At 26.4% G+C, this 16769-nt stretch overlaps 3 protein-coding genes across 7 annotated transcripts in view; 1 reads left to right on the top strand and 2 right to left on the bottom strand.

Annotated features, from left to right (window-relative positions):
- LOC124952586 (speckle-type POZ protein) overlaps nucleotides 1-5195 on the bottom strand; it is an 85914-nt gene extending 80719 nt beyond the window's left edge. The window contains exons 1-3 of the mRNA XM_047502675.1: nucleotides 5120-5195; nucleotides 4021-4087; nucleotides 3736-3783 (exon numbers count right to left, since the gene is read on the bottom strand). Of these exons, the coding sequence (XP_047358631.1) occupies nucleotides 3736-3783; nucleotides 4021-4084 (112 nt within the window). The 5' untranslated portion in view covers nucleotides 4085-4087; nucleotides 5120-5195. The remainder of the gene's footprint in view (nucleotides 1-3735; nucleotides 3784-4020; nucleotides 4088-5119) is intronic.
- The window catches only part of LOC124952585 (origin recognition complex subunit 2), a 52281-nt gene extending 43527 nt beyond the window's left edge, over nucleotides 1-8754 (bottom strand). For both annotated transcript variants that reach the window (XM_047502674.1, XM_047502673.1), the window contains exons 1-11: nucleotides 8454-8754; nucleotides 8196-8306; nucleotides 7891-8103; nucleotides 7531-7769; nucleotides 7240-7454; nucleotides 7008-7140; nucleotides 6688-6928; nucleotides 6381-6614; nucleotides 5120-6266; nucleotides 4021-4087; nucleotides 3736-3783 (exon numbers count right to left, since the gene is read on the bottom strand). In XM_047502674.1, coding sequence (XP_047358630.1) covers nucleotides 6067-6266; nucleotides 6381-6614; nucleotides 6688-6928; nucleotides 7008-7140; nucleotides 7240-7454; nucleotides 7531-7769; nucleotides 7891-8103; nucleotides 8196-8306; nucleotides 8454-8535 — 1668 coding nt within the window. In that variant the 5' untranslated portion in view covers nucleotides 8536-8754 and the 3' untranslated portion in view covers nucleotides 3736-3783; nucleotides 4021-4087; nucleotides 5120-6066. The remainder of the gene's footprint in view (nucleotides 1-3735; nucleotides 3784-4020; nucleotides 4088-5119; nucleotides 6267-6380; nucleotides 6615-6687; nucleotides 6929-7007; nucleotides 7141-7239; nucleotides 7455-7530; nucleotides 7770-7890; nucleotides 8104-8195; nucleotides 8307-8453) is intronic.
- Nucleotides 8755-8887: 133 nt separating this feature from the next.
- On the top strand, nucleotides 8888-15539 carry LOC124952584 (zinc finger protein 493-like). Of its 4 annotated transcripts, XM_047502671.1 has the most exons (7): nucleotides 8888-9208; nucleotides 9454-9797; nucleotides 9893-10033; nucleotides 10206-10283; nucleotides 10361-10428; nucleotides 10937-11862; nucleotides 12036-12192. In XM_047502671.1, the coding sequence occupies exons 2-7, from the start codon at nucleotides 9459-9461 to the stop codon at nucleotides 12050-12052; spliced, it is 1569 nt and encodes a 522-aa protein (XP_047358627.1). In that variant the 5' UTR covers nucleotides 8888-9208; nucleotides 9454-9458; the 3' UTR covers nucleotides 12053-12192. The 4 variants fall into 4 exon arrangements, with proteins under 4 accessions (XP_047358627.1, XP_047358626.1, XP_047358625.1 ...); XM_047502670.1 differs by having other exon boundaries at nucleotides 10937-12179; XM_047502669.1 differs by lacking the exons at nucleotides 10937-11862; nucleotides 12036-12192 and adding an exon at nucleotides 14026-15539 and having other exon boundaries at nucleotides 8908-9208.
- The last annotated feature ends 1230 nt before the right edge of the window (nucleotides 15540-16769 follow it).

The following is a 16769-nucleotide window of genomic DNA, read 5'->3' as shown; positions in this document are numbered from 1 at the left end:
ATCTCACAAGCTACTACTAAACACACACACATACACTCTCTCTCTCTCTCTCTCTCTCTCTCTCTCATTCCCTCTTTCTCTCCCTCTCTCTCCTTCTTTCATTTTCTTTTCCTTCCATTGCATATACGTACGTGTGCATCGTATACACGGCTTAAGTAACATCCATCGTACCGCCGCTGCCGCCGCCAAGGGGTGGGCGGTATACGTCACTTTATTTTAACACGTGCGTTCGTAAAATGCAGAGATAAGCTTCACACGTCTCTTCTTTTTAAGTAAGGAGAGAAAGAAAGAGAGAGAGAGAGAGAGAGATCCAATCTGTGAATACGTGTCTCTCTTGTAGAATGAAACGGCGACGTTTAAAAGCGTAAATTTTACCGACGCGATTAACGCTTAATAAAAAAAAAACATAAGTCGTCCAAGTTTTAGAACTATATAACGTGTTCGATTAATCTATTAATCAAAATTTCATATTAAACTTTGTCCTTAATTGATAATATTAATAGACCGAGTTAAACTTTGCTTTCTCGGCCTAAAACAAGGGATCAAAAACAATGATTGATCCGACCCTAATATCTGCACTACCAAATATATATATATATATATATATATATATATATATATATATATATCGTGAGGAAATGTATATGGGCGTGAAAAGTAAATAGAAAATGTGAATCCGCAATCAATGAAATTTTATGTCGACGAGACTTACGATGATCGATTAGATGATTACTTGGGGTAAGTAGTCGACTATACGATTAAATGGATGCTTTACTTCTCTCTCTCTCTCTCTCTCTCTCTCTCTCTCTCTCTCTCTCTCGGCTTTTTTTTAATATTTTTTTTTCTTTCTCATTTTTCTTTTCTTTTTTTGACACAAGAGTGTCATTTAATAGAGAAGTAAATTGGAAATGTGCACGCGCGTACATAAATGCGTAAATACGTAAATGCGTGTCTGCATGCATGCATGCGTATATGCATATAGTATATGTATTGTATATGTACACATGTCCTGTCACATGCAATGATTATGTACCTTACGATGCGACGTAAAATACGGTAATTAGTACGCAGACCTTCGCACGTACTTCGTCTCCACTTTGCACGCTTGTAAACTACCTGTCTGAAGTGTCTATGAGTTACGATAATTACTCTCGAGGCGATTTACATTGAAATGTATCTAAATTTCGCGTTGAACGCGTCTCTCTATCTCTTTTTTCTCTCTCTCTCTCTCTCTCTCTGTCTTGCTTTCTTTGTCATGAACGATTTATAAAATTGAATTCTTGAATTTCGTCAAATTCTTCTTTTCTTTTTCTTTCAAAAATATTTCTTTCAATCAATTTTTGAAAATTGTCCATGCCAGTTTTATTTTCAAATTGTAAAATAGAAAAAATAAAAATTCCTAGTCTCGTGATTTTATATACTATTGTATAAAAAAAAATAAAAAAAAAAAAAAAAATAAAAAAAAAAATAAAAAAAACCCTAAAGTATCGAAAAAAAAAAAAAAAAAAAGTAACAACAACTGATTCTTCATATCACTTAGGGACATTTTTTTCTCGTGTAGAAACTTTGGATCGTATTCGATTATTATTAAAAATCGATTATAAAAATCTTGAATAGATTCTCAGTATAAAACAAGAAATAAAACAGAAATATAATGACACGTAATCAGTGAGTTATAAAAATGATACAGATAAAATCGGCCTCGTTCTTAATCATTTCTTCGATTCTTCTTTATCGACTGAGAGAAATTTTGAAAACAAAAAATAAATAAATATATATATATATATATATATATATATGCACCATAAATACGAATACGAATGTTTAAACACTCGGGAATCTTCGTTCGATTTTGTTTTCTTACGACGAAAAAAAAAAAAAAAGAGGAAAAACAAAAAACAAAAAGAAACAATTCTCACAAAGAATAAAATAATATTTCTTTACGACAATGAAATATAAAAGAATCTTTTAAAATAGATATATACCTATCCATCATTGTACATGATGTACATACAATCCATACATAGTTTGATCGATCGTTCGTATGTATATCAATCGATATTCGATACGTGATACGAGTCACACTACTTGCAAGCGTACTCCTGAGTGCGTGGTGGCACTCCATTAAAATTAATCAAAGCAAAGAACAATACATTTATATATCCGTTCATTGGTCATCATCCTTCGGTGTATGTGTGTATGTGTGTGTGTGTGTGTGTGTTTGGCGGGGGAGGAGGGTGTTAAGGGGGAAGAAAAAGATATTTGGAAAAAAATGAATAATAAATAAAAGGAATAAAAAGATAGAAAATGAAAAAAAAAAAAAAAAAGAAAACAAAAATGAGGAAAGTATTTTTATGAGTCAGAATGTACTACGACTCCGGTGATCGTGACTGATCCTCGACGCTTAACGGCTCCACGACCTCGATTTAGGTAAAATAAGCGGAAATTGGTTAGGCACGTGCATGCCCGAACACATACATACATATACATGCATATACATAGACGTATTACTAAGACATATATACACCCACAAATCTGACGTAAACGTAGCAGCAACTGATTGTAAGAGGAGACGCATACATACGATATTGTTCAAGCTGTAATCTCGTTACCACGTGTGTATATATATATATGTATATATATATGTATATATATATATATATATACATATATATACTCATACTCGACATAACAACGGAATACGCTCTCTCGTCTGTTAAACAGTATAACACGGATATGTATATCAAATACGTCTGTTGGGGGATATAAAAGAACAAAGAAAAAAAGAAAAAAAAAAAAAAAAGAAAGGAAAGAAAAAAAAAATAAATAAAAATGACAAAGAAAAAGAAGGAAGAGAACGATCTTGAGAGTGGAACGATAAGACACGAAAGCATTGTTCACACTCTATTTACCATTGCGGCCTTTCGAATGACACAGGGAAGATGATCTTTGGCTAAAAATTGATCTGATTTGATCTAATTTGATTTGATTCGACTCTATTCGATTCTATTCTATTCGATTCGATTCGATTCGATTCTATTCGATTCGATTCGATTCGAGGATACCACGACATCGTAAACTATCTTGTCGACATAATAATTCTATGAGAGAAGAAAAAAATAAATAAATAAATAAATAAAAAGGAAAGAAATAAAAGAAGAAGAAAAAAAAGAAAAAGGAAAAAATAAACATATACTCCCCCACACTCGTTTATACGTGAAACGAACGATCGATAATGAAGGAAATATTTAAGAAAATCGAACGATATTATAAGCGCGCTTCTTTTTTAAGGATTTCGTTTAAAAAATTTCAAACGAGCTTCCCCGTTCACGTGAATACTTAAAATCTAAATAATGATATTAAAGAAAATTATTGCTTTTGTATTTTTTTTTTCTTTTTTTTTTTTTTTTTTTTTTTAAGAAACTCTAAACGCCATCTAGCTGTACAACGAAAAGTTACAAACTTTCAATATTATGATTTAAGTGAATATCTTAAATATCACAAATTATTATTTTGAAGAAGATAATAATGTTGCTATAGATCTTTGGATTCTTGATGAGACAATTTATATATATATATATATATATATATATATATATATATATATATATCTAATGATAATATACGCACTTAAAATAATTAATAATATTGCTTGAGAATACGACCATAATTTGTAGTTTCGTATTCTTTTTAATTTAAATGGTATCAAACATGCATGCTATGATTTTTACTCACCAAACATACACCACAGATTATATATCATAAAATGGAGGCACTGCCAACCTGCATCAGAAATATTTTTATTATTAATAAAATAAACTACATACACATACTTATATATACATATATATATATATATATATATATACATATATTATATTGAACAATATTTAACGAAAGAAGAAGAGAACCACAAAAAAAATATATGTATATGTATATACAAAATATATTTGTATATATATATACATATACATTATTGTATATATGTATATGTATATTAAGAATAATATTTTTTTATACCTTCACATGCAAAGTAGAGCAAGACCGGTTGGCTATGTAGAATTCCAAAAGCTTCTAACAGCATCACCTAAAAATTGAAATATACATTAATAATAATAAAAAGTCTATATTATATTTGATCTTAATTGATAAAAGAAATATTTAATAATACAAGGATAAGTGAAAATTTCTATTTCATTCTCTAATTACATAGACATTTTAAAATAATCATAATTTGCAATTGCCAAAAGATTACTGTATTATAATTCAAGAAACGTGATGGATTCATAAATCACATCATACTTTTTGTTTATACAAATTTATACGTGTAAAACGTGTCAAATTAAATTTATCCTTTATTCTTTTCTTTTCTTTTTTTTTTGTTTTTACATAAATGAAAACAAAATGAAATTCTTTTGAACACAATCGCGAATTACAAGGACGGCATAAAGTTACAAAGTGTCACGTTTTGAAAATAATCCCTATTTATTTAAGGCCGGCAGCTGTAACAAATTTAATTCGTTTATAGATATCACAAAAATATCTATGAGCCATCATATACATACTTATTCATAAACCTAGCCTAGCAACCATTTATTCAGTTATTGCTTTTAACAGCGTATTCGTATTATTCAAGAAAGTCAAGGTCGTTTGATTTATCGTTAGAAGGTCAATCTGTTTTGTTTATAACATTAATACGTAAATTGGCAGCGCAACGAGATCTCAGATACAACCGGTTTCTGCATGATTAGTTATTACAAAAAAAAAAAAAAAAAAAAAGAAAGGACAAAGAAAAAGAAGAAAGAAAGAAAGAAAAAAAATCAAATAAAACGAATCAAAGTTTATTGAAGGATACATTATTATATCAGTTAAATTCTATAATCTGTCAACGAATATATTTTATACTATTAATGGTAAAAGAATTCGTACGTATAAATTGTTCTCAATTATATACGTAATATGTACTACGAATAAAATAATTCCCGTAAAAGAAAAGAAAGGAAAAGAAAAGAAAAGAAAGGATAAAAAAAAAAAAAAAAGAAAGAAAGAAAGGAGAGGAAAAAAAAGTGAAAAAATATAAATAATCGAATGAATGTTACATGATTATATTCGGACATACCAAAATCACAAAAAGTTTGAATTTGTCGATCTTCTTAACCTCTCACCAATCCATGTATATCCACCCACCCCCGAACAGGTCTGACATTTCATCCAGCCTGTAGATAATATGCGTTCCCGGTCATCCCGCTATGCTCACACTTGTATGTAAGAATGATCTGAGCAAGCGATAATACAACTGGCGCCGCCATTCACTATCGTCCGTCCTTAACGAAAACGTATTTGAAATTTCTACCGTAATTAACATCCTTGTAACATAGAGAAGATATTAATTAGAGTTAACGACAATCATTATTTTCGGCTTATTCTTGAGTACTCTAGATTACCCGTGACTATTTTCATGTCATACCACAGATAAAGTATAATATAGATTTAACGAGTATGGAAATTTTTGTTTACAGTTCCATTGGAGGGGAGGGCAGCTACCTTTATCATTTTCCTGTCGTGTCCGACTTTACCCGCGGAGTACGTTTGAATTACGTTTCTTTACTTTTTTTTTTTTTTTTTTTTTTTTTTTAATATTAAAAATCAATATAATAAAAAGAAAAAACACAAGAAAAGAAGAGAAACAAAAAAAGAAAAAAAAAAAAGAGAAAGAAAAAATTACTTCAATTTCATCATCGATTTGTTTATAATATCATAATAATATCGAATAATATGATATAAATATTATGACCGATTAATTCATAGTTACGGTACATTTTGAAAATGTTATTATATTCCAAAGAATCCTACGAAATTGTTTGAATTTAAAAATCATATAATATATTGTACAATTAAGTGTCGTTTTAATTTTTCTTTTTTGTCAATACTTTTAATTTGTTCTTATCTTACCTTACTTCTTATACACTTTTATTTATCTCTTATCCTTAAAAATGTATAAAATATAAAATTGTATTTATTTTGGCTTAATGTATAAAAATAAATATGTATATATATAATAAACATTTAGTTTTCATGTTGTTCAAGGAATTGTTTCAACAAATTATTATTAAGTGGAATTATTAGACATTCTGTACCATCCTTGTTACGTTTCGTTCGTACTAATTTATGATCTATGAATTCTGTTAGTTGTGCTCTTAGAGCTAAATCAGTACTCACGAGAAAGCCTTCTCGTGATATTCGATATAAATCTTTAAATGCCATTCCTAAATAAACGATGTACCAAAAATTTAGTGTTCAAAATTTTTTGTTTTTTTTTTTTTGTTTTTTTTTTTTAATAATATATTAAATTCAATGCATATATATATATATATAGTTACCTGAGAAATCACTAGCATTACTATTATCCAACTGATACTGTATTAAGAGTTTATATATGGCTCGAGCATTCGATGTCAAAGAGAGGAATACATTACGAAGCGATGATAAAGCAAGAGCTCCACTGTGTTGTATTAATAGGGAACTCTCATAAGAAGTCTCCGCTTCATATGGCAAAAGCGTTGTAGCATCCCACCAATAAAAATTATACTTTGAATGCTTCATATGATCCCATACTGAGTCAAGCGAATATAATTAAATTTATATTCTTAAAAGAAATAAATTATTAATATAATCCATATTACTTACAAAGCGGTGCATTTATATGATCAATAGATCCCATTATACAAAGATTTGATATTCTGGCAAGAGTGCTAAGCGTATCCTGTGCTTTGTTAGAGCGCAACATTATACCATCTATATTATGAATTAATAAATATAATCGGTCCTTTGGATTCTTCTTTAATATTTTTTTAATGAGTTCAATACATTCTGTTATATTGGCTGGTACATTCAATTCCAAAATATCTGTTATTATACCATCAAGAATCTAAAAATTATATCTTTTACAAGAACAATACAAATTTATATAATATAATATTATTGTAGGATAAATAAATGTACCTTACATCTTTTATTGTTAAACTGGGAAAAAAGCCATCGATTACTAAAGTTGGATGATTAGAAATAAATTGATTATGAAAATCATTAATTAAATTTCTTTTTGATCCCAAACCGTGCAACAACAAAGTATATCCTTCTCTGAAATTTAAATATCATCTTAATCAATTTTTATTGAAGAAAATAACAATATGTTTTTTTTATTAATTTAAAAAAAAAAAAAAAAAAAAAAATACTTACTCCATAATGAAGTACCACATGGGAAAGAATTCACGATAATCTTCTGAAAGAGAATAGATAAGCTTTTTATGTTCTTCTTTGATATGATTTTGATTTCCTAATAATTCTTGTAATTTATCTCTGGTAAAACGGGAATTACGAAGACGTGCAAGCGTATGATTTGATGTAACAACTTTTTGCGATTGATTCTCAAAATATTCATCAGTTTTTATATGCTACAACAAATTATATTCTTAATTATATTTTATATTTAAATAGATTATAAGATAACTTTATTTTCCTATAACTCACATAATCTTTGCAAGGAGTTTTATATTTGGTCTCTGATCTTCTTGGAGTAGTTATTAACTTAGATTCTAGATTAGATCTATGTTGTATAGTTTTTAATTTACTTTGTTTGCTAAAATTTTCATCATTACTTAGATCAGAATAATCACTACTTTCATACTCTGACTTCGTACTTGTTTCATCCTCTGATGGTACAAATTCACTTTCTTCAGATACACTCTCGCTGTCGCTTGAAATTATCTCTAATAAATAAATTCTTAAATTATTTTTTAAAACATTTTGATAGAAATTATAAAAAATCAAATAATCACATTATAATAATATCATCAAAAAAAAAAAAAAAGAAAAAAATATATGTAATACCTATTTCAGGAAGAGTTTTTCTTTTATTAATTGACTTATTAATAGTACTATTCTTTACATCAGTGTCTTTGTTAGTTTTATCTTTGTATATCCGAGTCTTTTGCATATCAAATGATTTACGAGACAAATATGCCTTTTGTACCATACCATCTTTCTTAGGCGTTTCAAACTGATACATATTTTTACCACTAACATCATTTTCACTAAATAATTCTAAAAAGAAAAAAAAACAAGAAAATAGAAAAAATAATTCAATATTTATTATACATAATAAAATGATGAAAAATATTTTCTATTATTCGTACCAATTGGTTTATGTATATCCTTATCAATATTTTCAATTTGTTCCTTTATTTCTTCTTGCAATAGATCTTTCTCTCTTATTGTAGAATCAATCAAATTATCCTGAAGATTTCCTATAACAATTTTATAAAAAAAAAAAATAATATTTATTTAAGTATCATTTCAAAATTTATCCTTTATAATTATGTAATCGATAACTTTTTAATACGTAACATTTGAAATAAATTATAAACAAAATTAAAGTATATACAAATACGTACCTTTATTCGTTTCAATGTTTTCAGATTTACTGAGCGCCTTTATTCTAGTGGAACGTCGTAAATTTTCATTATTTTGTGCCATTTTCTTTTTTCTTTATTTATTAGTTTATTTTTATCTTTCTTTTTTTTTTTCTTTTTCGTAGTTTTACCACATAAATCACAACAATAATTTTAATACTTTTCATACACCTATTACATGGCTGTGTTTATTAGCAATTATCCGAATTTATAGTTACGAGGTAAATTTGAAGTTAAGCCTAGTCGCACAGTATAACCAACTGCGAAAATTGATAAGTTCCCGCTTAAAAGCTAGACCGTGTATAGTAAAATGAAATATTGCAAAAAACAAAACAAAAAAAAAAATAAATATTTAAGGATAAAGTAAAAATCTTATTTAATATTCAACATTTATATGACAAAATATAAAAATGATCGTTTGAAAAATTTTGTTACCATATTATAATAAATTTTTATTTATTTAATATTTTTACTTTTTCAATGTCACATGTATAGCAGTAACATCTTATCAATTTTATATAAATATATCCATTAGAGAGCGCGGATGGCAGTGATATTAGCGCACCCCTTAGAGTTTCTATATAAATTTTGCCTCCTCCCAAGTTATTAGACTTCTTGATATTATTTATTAAATATATATAATGATTTTATATTTCTAAACTATTTGTGAAATATTTTTTTTTCATTGTTTGTGATATATGAATATAAACAAAAAAGAAGATTACTCTTATTAACATGTAAGTATACTATATAATTTTTTGTTAATACGCGCTATTATTGTATGTTAAGGAAGTTGGCTTTTTTTTTTTATTCTTTTTTCTTTTTTATTCATTAATTTATTTATTAATTTATTTATTAATTTATTTATTTATTTATTTATTTTATTTTTTTTCTTTTTTTTTTTTTTTTTTTTTTTCTTTATTTACTTTCTTTATTTACTTTCTGTATTTACTTTCTTTTTTTGTTTTTTTTTTTCTAATAGATTCAATGGAGACTGGGAGTTCAGTTATATTAGATACTTGTGGAGATGATTCGGTCTTGCTTCAAACAGTAAAAAATATAGTTAATCAAAATCAACATAATGAATTGGAGCCAGAGGAGGAAGAATTTTTTTTAGTAACAGATGTTGAAAATGAACATCATAGAAATATAGATGTTACAAATGATAATTCAGTATGTAATCTAAATGAATCCTTAGAAAAGATATCATGGACAGGATTATGTAGAATTTGTGCTAATGTAAATGACCATTTAATTCCAATATTTGAAGGAGAAGGCATGGAACATGCACTATGTAACAAGATACATAAATATTTACCTATACATGTAGGTATATGTATATATATATATATATTTTACATTAAATTATCTACTAATATTATATATTATATTACTATATTAGATATAATATTATATTATAGATTTCTGAGAATGACACATTACCTTTGCAATTATGTTACCATTGTGCAGCTACATTATTAGCATGGCATGAATTAGCTGAAGGATGTTTAAGTGCAGAACGCCGATTGCTTGAGATACAAACCTCATCTCAAAACAAACAGGTAAAATTTTTTGAAAGTATATCATATGGAAATTTCTATTCAAACAAATTGCTGTCTTAATGATTATCTTGATTGTACAAAAAAAAAGAAAAACAAAAAAAGAAGAAGAACAGTTTATATAAGTATAAATTGAGTATGAATTATTAAAAAAATATTTACCAATTTTATTTAGTACTTTCAACCACAGTCAACAGATGAATCAGTAACTCTGCCAGAAACTACTGTATCTCATGTTACAGAAAAAGTTTTTGTAAGTATAGTTTAAAAACTTCTATCTATTATTGTTAAATATGGACATTATATTATGACGTATGTTTAATATTATAGACCAGTCAAGAAAGTGAAGTTAAAAATGAGGCATATGAAAGCAAGGAAGCTGCTAATGATTCAAACAGGTAATAGTTCTTTATTATAATTTAGAAAATTCCTTTCTGTAATATACATATATATATATATATTTTTTTTTTCTTTTCACAAATCTACTTTAGAGATTATTTAGTCTTTTATATTTCTCACAACATAACAATTATATATTGTAAATATTTAAATAATTATTATATAAATAATATAGTAGAATTAATTGAACGTGCAGGTAAAATGCCTTAAACACTAACATAGTTATAATATCAACTAAAATTATATTAATATAATATAATAACACCGATGCTTCCTACATAAACACATTTATCAGTGTTATTACCCACATCAAAATATTAAAATAGAAAAAGGAAGTGAAAATGTTTTATGACAAAATAAACATTTTGGATATGACAGAAGCTTGACTTTGCTCATATTGAAAAAAAAACTCTTCATGTGCCATGATTATGGGGTTGAAAAATGCCCACCTTCTGCATTCTTCAAATATAGCTACAAATCTGGAGTCAAGCCTCGACTATTTTCCAGGTCCAGTAGCAACCGGACACCATTTAAAATGTTCCTTGAAATGCACAATATATTTTGGAAGCCATATAAAAAAAGATGCCAGCTACAGCAAAAGAAATCTAATATGGGTGGAGATTGTGGTTCTATTTGGATTGCTGTAATGGATACAACGCTTGAACATCCTTCTATAACTGATCTACAGCAAAATAATGATACAGATGTTAAAGGAGAAATATGTGAAGAATACAAACAAAATAATGCCAAAATTCTAGATCGAGAACAAAATACATGTATGGTAGCATTTCTTCCAAATGTAAATAATGAATCACAGAAAACAAAGATATGTAAAACTTCCTTAAATGATACTAAAGACACTAATGAGCAAATAAAGAAACAAAAAAATTTTTCTGATACACAAGAATCATATCAATGTATTGAATGTGGAAAATTTTTTAAATTAAAAGATTCATATTTAAGGCACATGAGGATACATAAAGATGAAAGACCATTTACTTGTCATGTATGTGGAAAACAATTTCGTGATTCTGGTGGGCTTTCGAGACACTTAAAAGATGTACATGCAAAGCTTAAAAATTTTATGTGCGATATTTGTGGCAAATCATTTGCATCAAAAGCTACAAGAGATGATCATCGTCGTACACATACAGGAGAAAGACCTTACATTTGTGACTCCTGTGGTAAAACATTTAAGTCAAAAGCTTCACTTTATATTCATAGCAAATTACATACAAATGAATTTCCACATCCATGCACTTACTGCAATAAAAAATTTCGTAGACGTCAAGAAATGTTAGCTCATGTAACAACACACACAGGAGAGAAGAATTATGGATGTGATATATGTTCAAAAAGATTTAGAGTGAAATCAGAACTAGTTAGGCATAAGCTTGTTCACTCTGAAACTAAGCCATTTGTTTGCGTTAAATGTGGGTTGGCTTTTCGTCAAAAACGTTATTTAAATAATCACATTAAAAGCAGACATGTCGACTTACTACAAATGGGCTAACTTATGCACTGCAATTTACCTCTACACAGATAATTTTTTGACATTCTAGTGTCAAGGAATCATTCAAATCTGCTACGTTTATTATGTTTCCAGGTATGGTTCAACAATGAAGAAAACCTTTGCGGCATACTGTGCAACTCGTACTGCTGTTTTAGCAACATGCAATAATGAACAAACGGATTTTCTAAATACAACATATGAAATCAAGGAAGAAAATTATAACTATATTACAACTGAAGATGATGATAAAATAAAGGTAGAAAGTGTGTCATATGAAAATGAAGAAATAAATTTATCGCACAATAATAATGACAAATTATATAATTTGCCTCCTAATTTACATAATTCAGATATAACAAGAACAAAAACATCCTCACCTCAAAATGATATGGAAAGTAATATTGTTTCAATGAAAACCTGTACTCAATCTGCGAAGAAGTAATACATCTGTAAATATTGTGTAAACATATTTTTTTGAGAGAAAATATAATTTTCTCTTAGAAGTCATACAAGTAGATGTTCTATGTATAAACAATCAAATAACAAGGTATGAATGGACAAAAAAAAGAAAAAAAAGACTGTACCAAATTAAGATGTATTATAAAGAAATTCATAAAAGGAAATCTGATATAAGTGAAGCTAAAGAAATAGAAATATTCCAACAGATATGGCAAAAAAAAAAAAAAAAAAAAAAAAAAAAAAAAAAAAAAAAAAAAAAAAAAAGAACTAATTTTTACCTTTGTATGTATTGCAAATTTAAAACAAGAAAGAAAGAAATTATTTGAGTTATAAGTCATAGAATATAAAAAAATGTTGAGAAAGAAGGAGAAAGTTTACTATCATCGTAACGAATATGGAAAGAACCATTTTTCTACATATACGTTTTTTTTGGCACATACGAATGCATATTGGTGAATATTCGTTTAGGTATTATTTCTGTGAAAAACAGTCTTGCGTGAACTAAAATATTTATGAGAGACTTATGCAGGCATAATAAATTTCTCATGCGATATATGCGAAAGCAAATATTCAATAAAACTTGATGATAAACATACTAGCAAACGTATACGTATGTATGGAATCTTAACGAGAGAAACATTCAAAAAAGAGTCATCATTATTTGCTTATAAGTTCATTCAAAGAACTCATTCGAATATTTTCTCATTTACATCTATCTTATTGTAACAGGAATTATAGAATTAAATCATAATTAATGATACATATTACTAAACGTACAGGTGAAAAATCGCATATGTATATGATATATATGATACGAGAAATGTTCTCAAATTAAACATCAATGACAAAATGACATAAAGTAATTAATTTTGATGAAAAATCATGACAATGCAAAAATCGTGATCCTATCTTTCGCCAAAAACAAAATTATTTATTTATTTAGTTAATCATAGAATACTTAGTTATAAAAACTCTATGGTATCTATAAATCCATAGTTAATTGATCCTTCTGTGCATTTATAAAATAGTATTGTAAGATTTTCAAAATAAATTTTAACAAGAAAATTATTTTTCTAAATAAAATTAAAATAAGAAACCATGCAAAATAAAACAAAAATTATATCAACAATCAGAATTGAAAATATTATTCGTTCTTTGTCAATAATTTATAATATTTAATGAATTACATAATTATGACAAAGGATATTGTAAAAGTAATAATTATATTAACTTATATGAAATTACACTTATCTATGGAATCACATATCAGAATTTTTATAATCATCAACATTTTTATATTAATGATCAATTTTTAAATGTGGAATAAATATTTGATGTACAACTAATTAATACAGGTATGTTCAATATTAAATAATGTTGCAATTAAATACTGTTTAGCAATATTAAAGCAAAAACAAAAAAAAAATATAATTTATTAAATGATAACTTATATGATAATCATTATTTTATTAAATAAAAGGCATTCTGCACGTTCACATGTTACATATTATCTTACTAATATTTTAATTATTTTATGTAATTAATTTATTAATCCTTAATCAATATGTATAAAATAATGTATTATTTTTATGTTAGTAAAAAATTGCGTTTCCTTTTTTTTTAGATGGCAACCAGAGGATAACAGTATTATACAAATTTCCACAATCCAACTAGAAGACTCAAAAATAGAAAGATTACAATATCTTCAATGTGTTCAATGTGAAATAATATTCACAGATATTAAATGTCTTATAAATCATATGAATGCACAACACAGTGCTGGAATGCATTATTGTTCTCATTGCAAATTAGCATATAATGGATCAAGCAAAGCTTTCGAAGAACACTTAACTGCTCACTATAATACCACATATGCTGTTTCAAAGCATATACGATCGGAAAATCAAATTCCATTGATGGAAGAATTTAAAACTGAATCCAATAATGGTGAATTACAAAAAGAAGAAGAAGAAATTAATATAGAAGTGGTATCTTGCAATGAACAATTATCGTTTACTTGTCACTTATGTAATAAAAGTTATAAGAAGAAAAGTGAATTAAAAAAACATGTAATCTTACATGATGATATAATCCAAGCACAGAATCGTGATGAAGCAGAGTTAATACACAAAGCAAAGCAAATTATTAACAATCGTATTTCATATAAATGTGAATTATGTAAAAAAGTTATATTCACAAAGCGTGGTTTTTTGCGTCATATGAGGGTACACTCCGGGAAACGTCCATGTAAATGTGAATTGTGTGGAAAATGTTATCGTATCGAACAAGACTTAGCACGTCATATCAGAGACGTTCATGAAGGTTTGAAAAAATATCCATGTGACATTTGTGGTAGAGCATTTGCTAATAAAGGTGCAAAAGATGATCACAGAAGAATACATACGGGAGAACGACCATATGCTTGTAAACATTGTCCCAAAACATTTCGTACTTTAAATTCTATATACATTCACAATCGTGTACATACTAATTATAAGCCTCATAAATGTTCATATTGTGGTAAATACTTTAGAAGTAGGCAACGATTGAATAATCATGAAACAACTCATACAGGTGTAAAAGCGTTTTCATGTGAAATTTGTGGTAAGTCGTTTCCGGTTAAAGGAGAGGTCATGCGACATCACGCTACTCATAATCAAGAAAAACCATTTAATTGTAAAGGTTGTGGCATGAAATTCGGACAAAAAAGATACTTACGAAATCATATAAAACAACATCATAAAGAAGAATCTTATGCATTATTAGCAGAATTATCAGAGAAACATAATAAGTAAATATTGTTTCTAAGCTAGATTTTTATTTTTATTTTATTTTTTGTATCATTCTTACAAAAAATAATGTATATAATTATGTATGTGCGTATCTTATATTTTATTAGAAATATTTTTATTATGCAATACGAATTTATAAAAGAAATTGTAATTGTATTATACGTCAAAGTTATAATAATATTTTTACAACTCGTTCATAAATTCATCAAATCTTTCCTATTTAATGACAAATTTTCATATTTTCTATTTTCTCTCTGATCTGAAAAAAAGAAAAAGAAAATATCAAATGATTTCATGCTCTTTGTAAAAATTTTCTTAATAAATATCATGATTATAATACCTCCAACATGTTTTGTTCATGTATGTATAATTCAATATCCTTCTTATTATTTTCAGGATTATCTTTAATTTTTAACGTCTTCATATTATATTTATGCTCCTCCTGTAAAACATAATATTATTAAAATTATTAATATTATTAAAATAAAATGTAAAAACTTAATAATATTATTAAAAACTAATAAGTTTATTTATATATATATATATATATTGCTCTAATAAGTTTATATATATATATATATATATATATATATATATATATATATATTGCTCTAATAAGTTTATATATATATATATATATTGCTCTATATAAAATTCATAATCTTAGATAAATTTTATTTGGAAGTATAATTCAGTAGTATAATTCTATTATAATTATTACTTTGCGTAAATGCATTCGTTCCTCTTGTCTTGATCTTCTCCTTTTTAATTTTTCTATGTTAAGTATTGAACGTAAAACTAATTTGTTTCTTGTAGTATTTTTTGGCTCATACGCTTCATAATCGTCCTGCAATAAATCGATTACCTCATGAAATAAATTACATTTGAATATATAAAACAAGTAAATTTTAATTGTAAATATAAAATTTAATTACATAATGTAAGTTATCAGCACAACAACTTATTGAAACCATTTGTGTACATGATTTACTTGGAATAGTAATATTCGTAGATGATGATCCGGGTGTAGGAATTTTATTTTCCATTATTCTTTAACTTTCGGGTAAAAATAGAAAGCTATAACATAAAATATATATTATATACCACATATACTCTCTCTTTCTTTAAATTTTTATTATTAATTATATATAAATTTATTATTCCATGTTCGAATTAATATAGAGATATTAATAATTTTTAAATTTAATCTAAGTAACGTTAAATTATCTAACATAGACAAAAGAAAATGATAAAATTTATATATTCCAGAAATATATTTAAATGTATATGATAAATAATATATTCTTAATATGAAATGCATTCAAGTTCTAAGATAATATTTCCCAAACATTTTCTATGACAAAACAATTCAGAAATCCTGATATTTTAACAGAACACTCTTGATTATTTTGTAGAGATAGATAGACATTAATAATAAATAAATTAGGTAGGTAAATATAAGAGTTAAGAAAATAAAAGAAATATATTGTCAAATTTTAATTATGTAAAACAAAACACATGAAAATAGTAAAATAATATTAATTTTGCATGATTCTTTCTATGAAACATTTATTGA

Source organism: Vespa velutina, chromosome 10 (assembly GCF_912470025.1).
Source record: "Vespa velutina chromosome 10, iVesVel2.1, whole genome shotgun sequence".
In the NCBI taxonomy this organism is placed as follows: domain Eukaryota; kingdom Metazoa; phylum Arthropoda; class Insecta; order Hymenoptera; family Vespidae; genus Vespa; species Vespa velutina.
Note: the sequence above shows the minus strand (reverse complement) of the source record. Positions and strands in the feature narration are given on the sequence as shown.